The sequence below is a fragment of the Poeciliopsis prolifica genome, unplaced genomic scaffold (assembly GCF_027474105.1).
Source record: "Poeciliopsis prolifica strain line A6 unplaced genomic scaffold, Auburn_PproV2 SCAFFOLD016, whole genome shotgun sequence".
NCBI lineage: Eukaryota > Metazoa > Chordata > Actinopteri > Cyprinodontiformes > Poeciliidae > Poeciliopsis > Poeciliopsis prolifica.
Window position 1 is genome coordinate 7,230,243 of NW_026562391.1, and position 17,504 is coordinate 7,247,746.

At 37.1% G+C, this 17,504-nt stretch overlaps 1 protein-coding gene across 1 annotated transcript in view; it reads left to right on the forward strand.

The window, feature by feature from the left end:
• The window catches only part of LOC129367342 (neuronal acetylcholine receptor subunit alpha-7-like), a 33,788-nt gene extending 17,516 nt beyond the window's left edge, over positions 1-16,272 (forward strand). The window contains exons 5-10 of the mRNA XM_055041711.1: positions 5,399-5,478; positions 6,765-6,932; positions 10,591-10,785; positions 11,279-11,365; positions 12,698-12,807; positions 13,983-16,272. Coding sequence (XP_054897686.1) covers positions 5,399-5,478; positions 6,765-6,932; positions 10,591-10,785; positions 11,279-11,365; positions 12,698-12,807; positions 13,983-14,585 — 1,243 coding nt within the window. The 3' untranslated portion in view covers positions 14,586-16,272. The remainder of the gene's footprint in view (positions 1-5,398; positions 5,479-6,764; positions 6,933-10,590; positions 10,786-11,278; positions 11,366-12,697; positions 12,808-13,982) is intronic.
• The last annotated feature ends 1,232 nt before the right edge of the window (positions 16,273-17,504 follow it).

Below are 17,504 nucleotides of genomic sequence, written 5' to 3' on the forward strand. Positions count from 1 at the left end.
CACATGCACCAAGATGCTCTAATTATTTTAGATCAAACCTTAAATCTTTGGCCTACATGCAAAACAATATTTGTAGTTGAGAAATGAGCAGAACACACCAGTCTGAACACACATCTCCATGGTGAAGCATGATGGCTGCAAAATTATCTTGGGTGCTTTTCTTTATCAGGGACAGAGAAACTTGTCTGAGTTGCTGATAAAAAGGAGGGTTCTAAGGATGTGGCTAAATATTTGGAAATGCCAGAAGTATTTAAGTCTGGCATGTAGGTTCATCTTTTGTTAAGGCAGAAAACTGGACCCAACGGAACGGGTCAACACCAGTCTTCAGCTGAAATAGATTCTGCTCAAGATTGGTCTGATAATCCAATTAAATTTTGGATGTGCAAAGCTGGTAGAAACGTTCACCCAAAACCTTGCAGCTGCTAAAACAGTGAAAAGGGATTCTATAAATTATGATTTCAGGTAAGCATATTATTATTTGTTTTTTTAATTGTGTATCGCAATTCTTCATTTTTGCAATTAAACAGTCCTTTGTGTTGTTTTATGACATAAAAACCCCAATATATGTAATAGTAAAATGGCAAAAAGGAATGAGCATTTACAAAGATTTGAAAATGTTAGAGTTGTCATTTTGCAATCCAAAAGTTGTGGGTTTGATTCCAGTTTCCTCTGTCGCTTATTTAGCCTCACATTTTCCTACCAGTCAACATGTCATGAATGTGCGTGCTTGTGAGTGAATCTCTAATGTGAAACTATCTGAGTGCCTCAATCTGAATTTATATGGGGCTTGAAAAGCCCCATATAGATTCAGTCCATTTACCATATATATGTATTGCTCAAGCTGTTAAGGCTTTGATCCTGTCTGCCAGGCTGCATGTAAAATTGAAACCTCTGGAGTGCTGAACTGTGAAAATCTAAAATTACTTAACAGAAAGTCATCTGTCTGCACAGCTTAGAGGAGTTTAGACAGGCACCAAACATCATAAATCCTCAGGCTCGGTGGTGTTTGAGGTTTTTTTCTATGAAGGACCTAAGAGGGTGACTTCCTGTTTCTGCTTGTGTGAATAGGAAGAAAGTTGCTGCTGTCACCTGAGCATTTCTCTCTGTGAAGCTTAAGATCAGTCTCTTCAAACCTAAGATCAATCTTACAATAACTCCTCTGGTAGAAACATGTGGGACGAGTGTGTGGGAGCTTTGAGAAATTGAGGATCTTGGACGTAACACAGTTGTCCTGTTTGCTCCATGGCTCATTATTTCTCTAAACCCAGCAGGATGAACATTGAGAATAGTTCCATGTCTCTAAGGATCTCAGACTGTTGACAGTTTAATGCTTTGTGTCCGTGTAAGCACATCAACAACATTGCATCCAGAGTGATTTGAGACACAATGAGGGGTGAAGAGGCAATCCCTATTGAAAATCGAATGGCCTGGTAAAACACAATCTCCTGATGTGTGTTGATGTGCAATATATGTGTCTGTGTATAAAATGTAAATAATAGTTTCTTTATGGACTTGGTAGACTATCTGTGACTTCATCTGGTGCTACTTTTAGAATATATAATATATTTGGGTGCAAACACCATCCAAATGCAAAAAAGCATGTTACTTAATGCTTCTTTGCGTGTGATTTTTTTAAATTCAAAAGCCCTATTCCAAGAAAAAAGATTACTATAAACAATAAGCAATTTAGACTAAGAGCTAATTCATTACATGGGGATTCAAAGTATTCATCATGGTTTGATCCAGAATCTCTAAGATGCTGCATTTTCTGTCCTTTAAGATCTTAAGAGTTCAAATTCATGCACTCATGTGTGCAGACTACTCAGACTGCATTTACTCGTACTAAAGCAAAACCAATCTCTAAAGACTTCACTTAAATCAAATTGTGACTGCCAGTCTCCTCACTAATTTAAACAAACGCTAAATTTAACCATAGTTAGTAGAACCTTAGTTCTACTTTAATTGCAGTACTTTTCTGTGGGCTTCACTATGAAGCTTTAGTTAAAATTCTTAAGGACTTGAACTTGAGTATATAAAGTTGCCCTCAAGCTGATTCTCAATTAATTGTCATTTGTGTTGCTGTATCTGAAAACATTATTTATGTTTATTCAAAGGTGAAGAAATGAATAACATTTTTAAAATATGAAGGATTGTTATATAAAACACTTGTTCATGATTTATGATGGATGTCCATTAGTAAAAAGTTTGTACTAGAATGAAAGGAAGCACACAGAGTGCCAAGGACAAAGTTACTGCTTGCTGTGAAGTCACCATGTTGTTTTTCCCTTTTCTTTTTCCTGCCTAATCCTGATCAACTTGAGCTGAGTGAAGTGACGTACATGTCTGCATTGTGACACATACTACAGAATTATTTTTGACGTATGCAAAAGATCCTTGGCAGCCTGATCCATCTTGAGATTAAATTACATCTAAAAAGGATGAGAACCTTGAAGCACAAAGCAAAAAGGCCGTAACGTAACAAATGTATAAGTGTTTATCATCATAAATTTTTGTACTCTTATTTAAAACTGCAAAGGCGATGCCCTAACATTCTTCATGAGGATTTGGTCTTCATAGTCATTGAAAATCCTGTTCAAATTCAGTACTACTGGCAATTTGTTTTGCATCATTTTTCTTTGGTTTCTGCCGTTTCAGACTAGTTACTAACTAAACATTGTTACAAGAGTCAAAATCCATAACAGATTAAATTAATGCTAGTTTCTATACAAGTGATATGTGTTTTAATATTGGCTATAGCTGCTACAGGTATCTACTTGACAGCTGAACACAGGAGGAATGGAGCTATCAGTAAGTTCTAAAAAACTGAACAGGTAATAGTTATTTCCTCCAGCATGTTTAATAATTCGCTGCTGTAGAAACTGAAGCTTTTCTGAGCTTTACGTTCCTCATATACATCAGTATCAGATCTTTAGATGCTTTGCAATGTTGTAGCGTTACTCGACTTTGTTATCACCAGTCTAAGGGCTTGTAGATATTTATTTGCCTTTGCTGTTTTGCTTGAATCACTAACAAAATACGCTTAAATTTCGCAAATTTTAGTTTTGCATTATTGCCTTAAACAAAAAAGCTCTTCTCTGGACATATTGTCCTAATATTAGAGTCATAATTCTTAACATGGCTCAATTACTGACTGTCATTTAACTGAGAATCTCAAAAATAAATTATTTTCTTATTGGTTCTCTCAAAGTGTTAATTAGTTTGACAACTATAAAGGTCATAATAAAATACTGTATAAATTTGGTAAGTTAATTTATTTTGGCTACATACTAATAACATCAGAAAAACAACATTTACAATAATTGAATATCACAATATTTATTAATATTTTTTTACCTTTAGAATCTTGACCATGAGTCCCACACATACCAAAGAGTGAAAGTTTATTAAGCCACCCATGTTATAAGCATGGAAAATCTGCCAATATTTAACATTTATGTTCCCAGAGTGACTGCAAGTTGTGCGACTAAACATTCAGCAAGAATTAGTTGCACAAATACCAGTAAATCACTATCTGATTCAGTTCTTTTCCTATTTATCTATCAATGTTTGCAGTAATTATAAGGCATGAAAACCAAGATTTACCAAGCATTAGGTACTCGGGGAGAGGGGGATAGTTTGATTTATAATCCAGTGTGTTGATTCTCGTTCTTTGAATTAGTTTCATGTTAACTGTATTTGGTTCTGCTCCTCAGAAAGTGGATAAACGCTCTCATTTGCTTTCCAGTCCACACATTAGCTAAAAAACATTCAAAATGCGATTACAAGGTTAAAATCTAATATAGCTCATTCATTCAGGACATTAAATGAGAATGATGGTAGTAGTTTTACTGCTCTCGTGCAACCTCTTTGCCTTTCAGCCCTATGCTAGGTGAAACAAGCGATTAGATTTAAATGATAGATTCAGAGGTTGTAATTTGATGTTGAGCAAAACCACATGGCCAGAATTGATGTTCTACCTGTCGGGCTAAAAGCCTTCAGGGAAAGTTTAAGTACGGCCATCATATTCTCTCACTGCCAGTAATTGGTAGAAATATACTAACAGACAATAACAAATGATGGGTTGAGGCAAGCTAGTCTCTAGATTTGGATAAGCACTCAATCATTGCTTGAGCTGGAGTGCTTTCAGGCATCGCTATTTTTTTAAAGTTTTGAGCCAGAGCACGCCAACCTACATGCACTCTTTATCATACTTGGAAAAATAAGGCTTTATTAGCTGTCTACCTCTGTACGCAGCTTGTTTCTTTAGGTTTTCTCCTGCCTATTTGTCTGGAATCTATTGACACGATGTGACATAATGGGAACATACACATTTTTCTTTTGTTACTACCAAAAATATGAAAAAAATAATAATTAGATGTTTGCATGAATCTGTTCAGGTTTTTGCTCTACTGTCACTGGAATCAGGAAATGACTTCATGTGAAAGAAGGGCTTATGAAATGCTGTGAAACTCCTCAAAAATCATCAATTTAACAATCCCATGCTGTCTAAAATGTCACCAGTTTCAGTTTTACATTTTTTAAAGTTTTTTTCCACGGTCCACTGAAACCATGGTTCAACTGAGGTAAATCTAATTGCTTATTTTGAATCAGAAATGGGCAACAGCTGTCTTTATAGCCTTTATTATTCACTCCTTATGTGGAGCCGCTTTCTGAAATGTCAGGCTATTTATTTTTTTGAACAAGCCATGTCTATTTTATTTCCTAGGCTTGTATTGATTTGCAGAGACCCTGCCAATAATGCAGCAAGAAGAAATACAAACTGTGACTGAAAATTCATCACACCAAGGCCCAAGTACAACAAGTGTCATCCATTTATTTGATTTGGTACAGCAATGATACCAGACAAGCTGCTAAAGCTGCCAATGTGAGGATGGTTTCTTTATTTAGGGTGAATGCATTCCAGTCAAATGTCTGTTCTTTTGAAACCAGGCTTGGTAGCTCATTAAAAAAGTTAAAACTTGAGACTTTCAGGAAACACTTCTGACATAATGTAGTGTTAAGCTGTGATTACAGTCTGGATAATTACAGCTTCTGCTTAATTTTAGACTCACTCTGAAAAGAAATATTGGATGTTTTGTTAGTTTATGAGACATGCAATCTTTGCCTTTTTCTCTGTGACAAGTGGCTTTAAAGCACTCTGCAATGTTTTGTACTCATCATTGTAATTAAACACTGCATATCTGTAGCTGTGGAAATCCTCCTCCTCCTCATGTCACCTTCAGACTCACATTCTGTTTTTTTTTTTTTTCTTTTCTTTGTGTCTTTGACTTTGCAGCTTACTCATTATTTTATCTTTCTCTATAATGTTTCCTGAGTTGCTGTTCAGACTTGCGGTTGCCATTTACAGTCGTTCCTAACTTATCTTCTCTGACTCTAGTGCCGATGAGAGATTTGATGCCACGTTTCATACAAATGTGCTGGTTAATGCATCAGGAGCCTGCCAATACATCCCACCCGGTGAGATATTCCACATGTTACGTGTGGCCTGTCTCTGAGTTGTATTTATTGTCATGGATTAGAAATTTAGATGAATTACATTACAGTGCAGATTTATTAATACTGAATATCCTTTGTTACACAATCCCCTTTTTCACTCTGTATACCTGGGATAGGTTGGGAGATTTTTTTCTTGAGAGTTGGAAGTGCATTTAATTTTAACTTATTTTTCTTTAAATCCTGATGTTTTAAAATTAACCCCAGCATGCAACGGGAAAACACGTAAAAATGATTATATTAACTACATCATCCAAAGTCTTTAAAGTCTTACATACGTCTTTGTCTAGATTCACATATCATTGTAACTTTTTTCTTAAAAACTAGAACAAATACATTATTTAGCAAATGTTTTTCTTAATCAATAATATCATTTGCACTTAGTCTAACAAAAACGGAGAAAAAAAAAAGAGTTTCACACATAAATCTTTGCTCGGTGATAAATATGTCCATGTATTTTTAAGTCATTTTTTCCTAATTGATCAGGACTCTTTTTTAAAAAAAAAATCAGTTCATTAGCGTGGTTTGACATGGCATAGAGGCGAAACGCCGAACCAGATGTTGGTTGAAGAGGGAAGACATGGCAAATTCTGCCAGCATGTCCATTAATGCCTGTCAGCAAAGGAGACCACGAGGAGCAATAAAACATCCTGGTATATGTCTGCACTGACTTTAAACCTCTGAAAACACAGGTGATAAATAACAGCAGAAGACATGGCTCTATAAATTATTGACTGTGGAAACTTCCCACTGGGCCAAGAGCAACATGGATTCTGGTCTCTCCGTTCTTCCTCCAGCCTCTGTGGTATAGATCTTCAAATTACGTGTAAAAAATACAATGTTATCTGGAAAGGGGACTTTGGTCTAATCAGAATTCAGTTTTCTTCTGACTGTTCACTCAGGTTCCCCTTAATAAGTTTATTTCTTAATGTCTTATGACCATCAGTGACAATCTGATGGTCATAAGACAATTGAGCAGGTCATATGTATTGAACATCTCTTTTACTTGGCTCTATTTAAAGTAATATTCTCAGAAAATTTTAATAAACAAGTAATAACCATTCAAATCAAATCAAATGAACACCCATTAAATTGTGTTTTTATGAACTTTACTTTTTGTGAAATCATAACGTTTTTTAAACATTGAGCTCCACCTGTACCTTACAAAACAAAACATTTTTAGCACAAAAAATAAAATAAAAAAACAACTCTTGGGTGAAACATAAGAGTTCTGTACTTGCTTCTTTCAGGTATCTTGAAGAGTACATGCTATATTGATGTCCGGTGGTTCCCATTTGATATCCAGAAGTGTGACCTGAAGTTTGGCTCTTGGACCCACAACGGCTGGCTCCTGGATCTTCAGATGATGGATGTGGATATTTCTACATACATTCCCAACGGAGAGTGGGACCTCGTAGGTAAGAAAAACAAAAAAAGAAACTTAATTCAGTTTCTGTATTAGACCTACTTATGATTTTTTTTTCCTTTTTTGGGGAAGGTATTTTGAGAGGAAGTTGTATGTTTTGAAAAAAACATCCAACATTTGAAAAAAAACATTGCTATATTTATCCCAAAGAGAAATTAAATGTTGTCACTCATATAATCCAAGTAATGCTGGATTACTTGGATTATAAGCAGCCAGCCTTACAACAAAACTGAAGAGGCCTCTCACTGAAGACATTTGCTGAAATTACATAATTAAATTTGATGTTGAGTGGAATTTAATTATATTCAACATCTGAGCAGCAGAGACAATATTTAATAACGTGTCCTGAATGACACCATCAGTCGTAGCCAAGCAAGCACTGCTAAACCACAACATTTGTTTTTTGCCGCTCCTCTTTAAATCTGTCTGGTCGCGTCATTAGAAAGCTGAGCAGCAGAGAGACTTTGGCATTTTGATTGATGGAAGAGATGGTTTCAGCGTCCTCCTTCTCCATCTTTTCTTTGGTCCTTTTCTGCATCTATGAAGCCTTTTTTCAACTCCTCTGGGATTTGGGGTTGTTGTTCAGGTATTTGAATTTTATGTATGCTACTTGGCTGCTTGCAGGTGAAAAAAGCAATACTTCATTGCCATGATTACACATCACCTGTCCGAAAATGAAAAATTAAGAGCAAAAATCCCTCCTGTTGCACAGCATCAAAAAACCAGAGGGAATAATTGTCCAAACACACAAAAAAATGTGAACAAAAGTGGAAAGAGAACAAATCAGAACCAACATTACAGAGCTACTCTAACATGCTGCCACCCTGTTAGAGTAGCCATTCTATACAATTCTAATACCCAAGGACAATAAACCAATATTTTATTTAGCACACATGGCTAACAAGACTGTGACTCTGATTTTCAGCCTTCACAGATACTTTATGGCATTCTTTATGCTGTGAGATTTCCATTGAGTATAAAAGAGCTGAAACAGTGCTTCAGAGGTAGTCTGCCTTAAGGTCCCCAACATTTTAGACACAAAGTTTGAGAATCTTGATTATTAAATTAAGCGGGACCTTCACACAAAATGTTCTGCCTGTTTTCAGATACTGTTTTCATAACCAACTACAAAACTCACCAATGATGGAGAGCTACCAATGTGGAAATTTCCCCAATTCAACCGAAAATGATCCACACGTATACAGATTAACTACCGGGCCACTTTTCTTCCTGTATTAATTTAAAATTTCCTGCTTAGATCTTAAAATGATTCTCAGTTTGCTTTGGGGAGAGGTTGCATAGCTTCCTTAAAGATAACTGAGGAAATATTGAAGACATTGCTTAAAGGTGAAAAAGTATATTCATAAAAACCTTGACATCTTTTCGCAGGGTTATGTTGACTTGGTTTTAATTACTAAATATTTTGTCACATTTGATGAAGTAAAAGCAAACACTGAAATAGCACAGTTCTCAAAAGATTCCTATAAAAGTGTAGCAAGACAAGAAATTGCTTTTAATGAAAACAGACTATTTTCACCCATCATTCATCAAGGTCAGTCAGGAATCTATTGCATCTCAATATGTTATCATTTTTTTAGATAGTGTGCTTGGCAATGCCAAGCACACTATCTTTTTTTTTTTCCTTTTCTTTTTTTTATTAACCAGCCCACTAGAATCATCTTTCAGGGAGAAGTGTAAAAATGAAGAAAGAGAAACAGCATGGCTGTGGAAACTGAAATATGACACCTTCCTCCTCCACATGTTAATTGCAGTCATAAATTTACTTTACTGTCCTGACAAGTTACTATTTTTGTCATTTGCATTTTAAGAAGTTGGATTCAATCCTGTTAAATTTAGTGGAAGCCTAGTGTTTGATTTTCAATGAGAAAGCTATTTTTTATAATTCTCTTGCTCATCCACCAAGGAGAATTTAATACTTCAGGATTCTTGCAGTTGCCGCAATACCTATTGTGAATTGCATACTTTGATGTGTTGAGAACAAAACCTTGTTGTTGTGACATTTTGGTATATAGAAGCACATTAATAAGAACCTTTGTGAACATAGACCCTGAAATTGTACCAAAGTTTTAACTCAACCTCTTCTCCATTCTGCAACCAAATTGATACATGGGAGGCTCTGTAAACACAGGTTGACGTTTTAAAAAGGCAGATCCTATTCAGCAGTCCTTTTTACCTGGGCTGGGACGCACTGTTGCTAACTCGGCTGACTTTTCTTTCTGCTATCTTCTCTGCCCAAGGGAAATGAAAGATGTCACATAATCTCTTTCTCAATTTTTGCTAGTCAATGGCTAAGAGAAGCAGGACAAACAAAGATGCAAGCATGGACTTGCACACAAAGTGAGCTCTCCTAGCTGGCCCCAGAAATGTGTGTGTGAGTGTGTGGGGAGTATTTTGGTTTGTATGAGGTGACAGCTGGTCCAGCAATGGCTCACTTAATTCCAAACAGTCAAGGGCCAAACTTCCCGGGAACACAAATCATCTCGGTGCTTCAGAAAAAACTATGCCAGTGTCAAGGCCGACAAACACACGCACACACACCCCCACACACCCCCCCCCCCCACACACACAAAACACACACCACCACACACACACACACACACACACACACACACACACACACACGCACACACACACCCACACACACACACACACACACACACACACATAATCGATCTGAATCTGCAAGTCTGCAGTCCATCAATTTAATAGGTGGCGAACAAAAGCTACTTCTTTTCAGAGCCAAGTGACAAACTTTGAATTATGTAAAATCAGATCCATTTAATTTATTTAAATTTAATTTCTGGAGGAAACCAATTCTTTTAGCAAGACACTTGAATTGTGTTTGTAGACTGCTGCTGACTGTTTCAGACAAGAGTCTTTCTCACAAATGGAGTATAAATATTAAAATGTGAGAAAAGGTTAAAAATTGTTGATATGGGTGGTCTGTCATGCTCAACACATAATCAAATCTGCTGCACTTCAACTTGATTTTGATTCAGAACTGATTGCTAATTGTGGTCCAGACAACTCATCTCAAACACACACACACACACTCACGCACACACTGATTAATAGTGAAGTGATTAAAACGCATAGTTTCATTATGTCACCATCATTTCAAAGTGCAATACTTGTACTGTTATCTTGTTCTTTTGATTGAAATTGGCACTCAAATTGTACTCCCCCATTACCCCCCCAAACACACACACACGCCTACACACACACCCCCCACACAGTCTAATACAAATTTAAAATCTTGTTTTGATACGTCTGTGACGTGAGGTCATTTTCCTTTCTGTTTCAAGTTTGGCAAAAACACAGATAAATGCAAATAGTTTATCTGTGAGAAAAGAGATGGACACTTTCTACCTGGAAATAGTGTCACTGCTTTTAGTTTGCATCTGCTAAAATGATGATACCTGTATAAGTTTTTTTTTCTTTGTTTGTTATTATCTTCAGATAAATGCTTTCTTTTCAGCATTTCTGTCTGTAAAGGTATAAGAAAACAATATTCCGACCTATCTAGCCATTCTACAGTATAAATAAATTCAATAAATTCAATAAATTCCAACATGTCCAGTTTGTTCAACCTCCGACATTTATCGCCTTCTCATCTTTTTGTCCTCCAGGTGTGCCTGGAAAGCGCAACGAGTTGTACTATGAGTGCTGCAAGGAGCCCTACCCTGATGTGACGTTCACTGTCACTATGCGACGCAGGACTTTGTACTACGGCCTCAACCTGCTCATCCCCTGTGTGCTGATTTCTGGATTGGCCCTTTTGGTTTTTCTGCTTCCAGCTGACTCTGGAGAAAAGATCTCACTGGGTACAGGCCAAGACCACACACACCAATACAGCCTAAAACACTGAAACAATCCAACACTAACACAAGAGGAGACTGACTCATAAACTTAAGACTAGAATATACTTGTACACCTTCCCTACCTCAATAGCAGGCCTCAGTGGTGTTCAGAGTCGTCTATTTGTCACTTTCCTATGCTATTATGGACATTAAAGATGTAGATTAGCATTTAAGGTGGTCGTTCATTGGCAGATGAATACAAAGTCGATCATAAACACAGCACAAGGTAATTACTGGGACCCGAAAATGCCAGCGTGATTTTAAATGGCACCTTGTGAAACAGGGTCAAAATAAATGAAAACACAAACACTCAAAGATAAATGTACCTTTTTCTTTTCAAACCTGTGATTATGTCAGAAGTTGCATTTATTTTTAGGTCTTATAAGTTAATAATTAGCAGAAAAGCAGACAGACAATGACAGCAGTCCTCCAATGTGGTTTCATCTTCTTTCTCTAGGTATCACTGTGCTGCTTTCTCTAACGGTGTTCATGCTGCTTGTTGCTGAGATCATGCCTGCCACTTCAGACTCTGTTCCTCTAATTGGTAAGACATCCTTTGCCGGTAATTAATGCTCTTTAAAAGAAAAGGGAGATAGAAAAATGATTTGTAAGTGTACCACTTTCCAAATTAGTGATTTCTCACTAAATAGCAATCATCAATTAACCTAGTTTGGTAGATGCAAGGAAAATTCTGAAAGACAATCAAGTTAATTTAAAAAAAAAAAAGTTAAGATGTGCCAAAAAATTGCATGTTAGTCATCAAACGAATGACTAAGCATGTTAGTCATTTAAAATGAGTCAAAGGAATCAGAGATTTAGGAAACTATTTCATATGTCAAGGTCAGTCAGTGACTCAGTTGATCTGCTGCAGAGACATCAAAACACAGCATTTTTCCTAGGTTTATCGTTTTGAGCTTTCCACATTATGGAATTTAATGGATTTGGTGAGTTGGACATATTATTCAACATGTAAACAGAGACTTCCAAGTAATGTCATCTATGTATTAATTCCGACTTGTATTTTGACTGACTAGGGAAGCAGATAAATTTGTTACTGGAAGTTCAAAATATTGTAAAAACCATGTATAGCTAATTTATCTACCACAGAATTGTGATTTCTTCATCTCCAAGAGAATAACATTTTACACGTTTTTTGTTTTATTTCCCATTTTTGAGTCTCTACAGCCTAGAGAGCGCCACAACAATTTTCTTCCGATCAGACTTATAGATCTTTTGTCACAACAGTCTAACAGAACTTTTTTTTTTTCCCACTGGATGATTTGTCGTAACCGTGGGAAAGATGTGCAGGTGTAAGGTGGATGTTTTCTTGTTTCTGCAGTATCTGAAGAGTATGCTCATTGCTGGAGACAAACATTGAGCTACGGCATCTAAGACTGTGCTGACGCACACACGAGCAGACAGGGCGGTGGGCAGAGAGATGAGAGGGAAAACAGCAGATAAAGATAGTTGCTCCGCATCATCTGGTAACTCGGTGATGGAAAACTAAGCCATTAGCAAAGTTTCCTTCATGATGTGTGAGCTCACTGCAGTAGAAGTGATGTTCAATGGGAATCCGTCTGACGGGGTTTCATCCAGTTTCTGCTTGTGGTTTCATAGGGAAATGTATGATAATTGGATTAGTCTGGATAGCTGTGTAACAGAAGCCGCATTAAATCCACCTAGACAGGGTCCTGCAAATCAACACACACCTATCATAATCTATTTAATTTCTTTATGTCTCCGTCTTTACTTCTGATTTGTAATATATCCACAAAATAAATCCCTTCAGTATGAAATTGTGGGGATAGTTACAAATTACATTAATGACCTGGTTTTTATTACTGCTGTATGATGTAAATATTTTGTTTACTTTCAGCTCAGTACTTTGCCAGCACCATGATGATTGTGGGCTTGTCTGTGGTGGTGACAGTCCTGGTTCTTCAGTTCCACCACCATGATCCCAGAGGGGGGAAAATGCCTAAATGGGTAGGTCAAAGGTGCTCATGAAAGTAAACAGATATGAAAAGTCTAAAATAAACTATCACTGCCTTTCTGAAAAACTTTTTGTGAAAGTTCGGTTCACAAAGATTTGAGTCACTCAGATGTCAATGTGTTATTTCTTGTCATGTTTCTGCAAAACATTTGGGAATTATTGAGTTGTTGGGATGAATAATTATGATCCACATGATGTCTCAAAAATAGTAGTTTTGACTATGAAACATTTAAAAGCTCTAGTTAACTAAAGAGAATATTTGGCACGTTTTTGTTCCTCACTACTTAAAGCATTTTTTTCACAAGTTACAGTTTTTCTATCCGCATCTGTACATGCACTTCAGTATATTGTTTGGGGAGCCTGGAATTAAACTCACAATCCTCCAACAAGCCAAAACTAATCCTTCCATTCAGATTTTTTAAACATAAAAAATCTGTTTAAAGCCATTTTCTGCCTCGCTTTCTTGTCTTCGCACTAAATCCCAACATATTGAACGTCTTACTGCGAGCGTGACCTGTGCTTCATTGTTCTGGTTTCTTTTTTGATTTCCTAGATGGGAGTTTGACGTATGATTGGAATAATTTCAACAGACCAGTCATGATTTTCTACAATTGTGGGCATGATGTGCTGCTATTTATATCTTTAACCCCTCTTGACAGATAGGTTTTATTTAAGGGATTTCTTGATTCCACATGTTTTGCAGTAACCAAAACTGAGAGCAGCTAGAATACTTAACGGGGTAGGACAATGTAAAACCAACTTTTTTGAGCTTTATGATATTTCATGATGTAATTCTCTCATCAAAAAACATACCTGGAGTATCTCTTTGACTAGTTCATGCATCTCTGAGAAGTCCTTCAATCTGACCGAAGGTAGTACGACAGAAGGTAGTACAGTAACTTGACTGTACTTGGCTGGAAAATACATAATACTGACCCTTTAATCAAAACAACATAGCACAGTTAATTTTGTTATATTTTAACATACAGTTAGTTTGATTTGAAAGCTTTTTTTCTCCCAGATAAATTTAATAATATTTTAAAAACTGCTTGTTGTATTTACTTAGGTTATTGTTTTCTGATAACATATTTTTTTTGCTTATCAGGAACATAAACCTTTTTATGCCTGTTTTGTCTTTTCTTTAAACTCCCATGTTCCCGTCAACCAGATCCGTGTGATTCTATTGAACTGGTGCGCTTGGTTCCTCCGCATGAAGAAGCCTGGGGAAGAAAATAAACCAGCAGTGAGCTCCAGTAACCCTCCAACGTACAAATGCTCTCACTCTCCTCCGCACCACACCAGCACAACCAGCATCCAGATGAGCACGATACCAGGGCAGGCCCAGTCGACCACAACCAACGGCAACATGAACCTGTACTTTGGCTACCACTCCATGGGAACAGACAACCCCGCCTTCCCACCGAGCACCGACTCAGGCCTGGTGACATGTGGCATCGGCGGTGAAGGAGGTGGAGGAGGAAACCACCTGGGTGGCTCCTCCCAGCCTGACATCCACTCGGACCACACACGGACAATGTTGTTAGAGCAGGTCCCGGAAATCTCCCTCATCCTGGAGGAAGTGCAGTACATCGCCAGGCGCTTTCGAGACCAGGACGAGGGGCAGGAAATCTGCAGCGAGTGGAAGTTTGCCGCCGCTGTGGTGGATCGCTTATGCTTGGTGGCCTTCTCGCTGTTCTCCATCATCTGCACCTTCACTATACTCATGTCAGCTCCAAATTTCATTGAGGCCGTGTCAAAAGACTTTACATAAAGCTTATTTCTTGCCACGCTGAGAAGAAGGAAAATTGCTTCAGAAAGAATCCAAACATGTTGGTATCTATATTATACAAAGATCCTGAACTACTTCTAGTTAAAGCCTCACAAGCTGATACACTCTCTACATAAGATCTTAATGTGTCGTTGCGCTTTTTGCATTTTTTTCTCTTTGAGGTGGCTTTCCTAATGTCATGCAAATAGTAAGAAGTTGATGTTTGATGCTATTGTTAATAGTGTAGATTTTCACTTTGATGCACTTTTCACATTTATCCCTATCACTCCACCTCGTTTCCCTGCCACCACTGTGACATCACGTCTTATCAGAGCAGCCTCCTAACAATCGGTCATTTTTCTGTTTTCCCACATCCCTCTGTTTATCCACCATTTCAAACTTTCAAAGAAGGTTTCTCACATTACTGGTCTGCCGTGTAGCTATTGTAGTTTTTCTTTTACATTTTCAGATACACAACACAACACTGTTTCATTTGTTGAGAATGGATTTATTTTTTTGCTCTTTGTTCTGTAAATTATGCTGTAGCACCATATTAGGTTCTGCTTGAATCTACCTGTGAATTCCTTAGCTGGTAATTCAGTCAGATATTATGGATATACGGTATTTTTTTATTGAGTGGAATTTCTATTCAGATTTTAAAGATCCAAGTTAAAATAGGATCCGTTCACATCTGACAGTTGGGAGGACTGTGAACACATTCAAGATGGATTCCAAAAAGACCCATTAAGACCCCAGTATGAGGTACGCTGGACTATTGTATTTGCATTAGTTTGGCCAGTCCTCACTGGGACAAACTGACTCAATTCATACATTGAAACTCAGAGGATTGCTGACCACATGGATGCCTAAAATGGATGCTCGAGTAACTGAATGTGTATATTATGTCACAGAAAAATAAGCAGACGTGTTGATGCCCTGTTTCTTGCTCAATGATATTTACACATTTTTATTTGCAGTTAGTGTTTTTTTTTTTTTTTGTCTGATCTGATAACACAAGACGTACTTTAATCCCAGGTGTCACTTTCAGCTACTCTGTTTTCAGCAGAGCCAGCCAGGACGTATAATACTACGAGGTCCAGACAGCGCCCGAGTCTTTCTAGACTAGCACATTGGCACCACTGCAAGTTATTTTAAGAACCTTGAAATTACTTCCAACGTCTCTCCCATATCACTGCTGGATTTTTAATTTACTGCATCTCCCTTTGCATTTCTAGTCCATCTCATTTCTTCTTTAAGTATTAATCTTTTGAGTCGCTCTTTGAGCAGCTCAAACCAAGGTTCTGTGTCCACAAATGTAATGAGAAGAATTTTATCAGTGTGGGTAAAAGTCATTCTTAATTGTGGCTTTGCAGTTTTTCATACATTTCTTACTAAGCATATCCCCTGAAGGTTGAAGTGTTTGTCGCATTCTGTGTTATATTTTGTCATATGCTGTCAAAAACTCATGATATAAAAGAAACGACTTTTGACTAAAAGACAAGATTTTAAATGAGTTTTGAGGAAAGGTCAATCCCGTCGACAGCACATTTGGCCTGAATTTTTTGTTACAAAAAAACAAAAACAAAAAAAAATAGCAAAAGACAAACCCTTTGTTAATCTCTCGCAGCGACATGCAACACGGATTACCGGGTGACTGATTTGGGGTAAATGTAATGGTACTTAATCTCCTGCTGCAGCAGGATATATATATATATATATATATATATATATATATATATATATATATATATATATATATATATATATTATGCCCCAATTGTCCTCTCTGATCCTGAGTGGCATAAGACAAATATATTCCAGCTTGTCATGCACAAAGGTGAACCTCAAATGTGGGATTTTATCATGACTGGAGATGTAAGCGACACTGATGAGGAACAAAAGCATCATGACCCAGCACAACTGCTGCAGCAGGAGATTAAGTACCATTACATTAAATCAATGGACCGAGAGCAGACGAAGCTTTGCCACCTGATGATTAACATTTATGCTTTTTTGGAGTTGCAAATGTGCCGTCCTCTCTGCCAATAATGCACCCACTGGAAATGTGAAGACATGTACATAGAGCGTTGTCGACGACCATGTTTCATTTTTGATGTGACTTTGAAAAGCAAAGAAGCCTATTGAGAAAACATTTTGAATTTTTTCTGGAAATTTAAATATTAAAATCTTTTAAAGGTAATTTAGGTCAGGATTCCTCAGCCGACAAGCAACCAGCACAGGTTTTGTTTCTCACTGCCAGTTTGATGACAATATAAGCAGGGTAGTTGTTGAGACATCAACTTTGGCTTTGGAATATCTTTTTTGCGACAAAAGCATAGATTTCATCCAGAGTATCGTCAGCATGAAGGAAGGTTTTAGGTAGAGTAAATGGTAAAATTTTGATATTTGAGACAGAAAATGCTGAACTGCCACAAGGAGGAAGATATTATTTAATTGTATTTTCAACCAGAATTATTTGTTGTTCATATTGTGTGTTTTTATTTGTAGTCGGTGCCTCTTAACAGTATGAATAATTCTCCTTAAAAGATGTTCACAAAACCTCACTGTACATGCCTATTTTATGAAAAATAAACAAAAGCTGACAAATAAAACTATTGTGTGGCTTCTTTTTGTGTTTCAAGGCAGCAAACTGATTTCTTTTTGTCCCAAAATCTCTGGGTTATTCGCAAGTAAGTTTGGACTTTGACTGGGTCATGCTAAAACATGCATGGCACCAACTCTGCAAGACAGAGTTTAGAAAGTGTGGCTAAGCTACATTTTTCAGTTTCTAGCATGAGCCACGGGAAGTTAGATGTGACATAAATTCATTTGTGGATTTTAAGCAAGACATTTGGCATCTTCCACACACAAGCATAGATATATATAAAAAAATAAAAAAAAACAGTGCACCACACATACTCT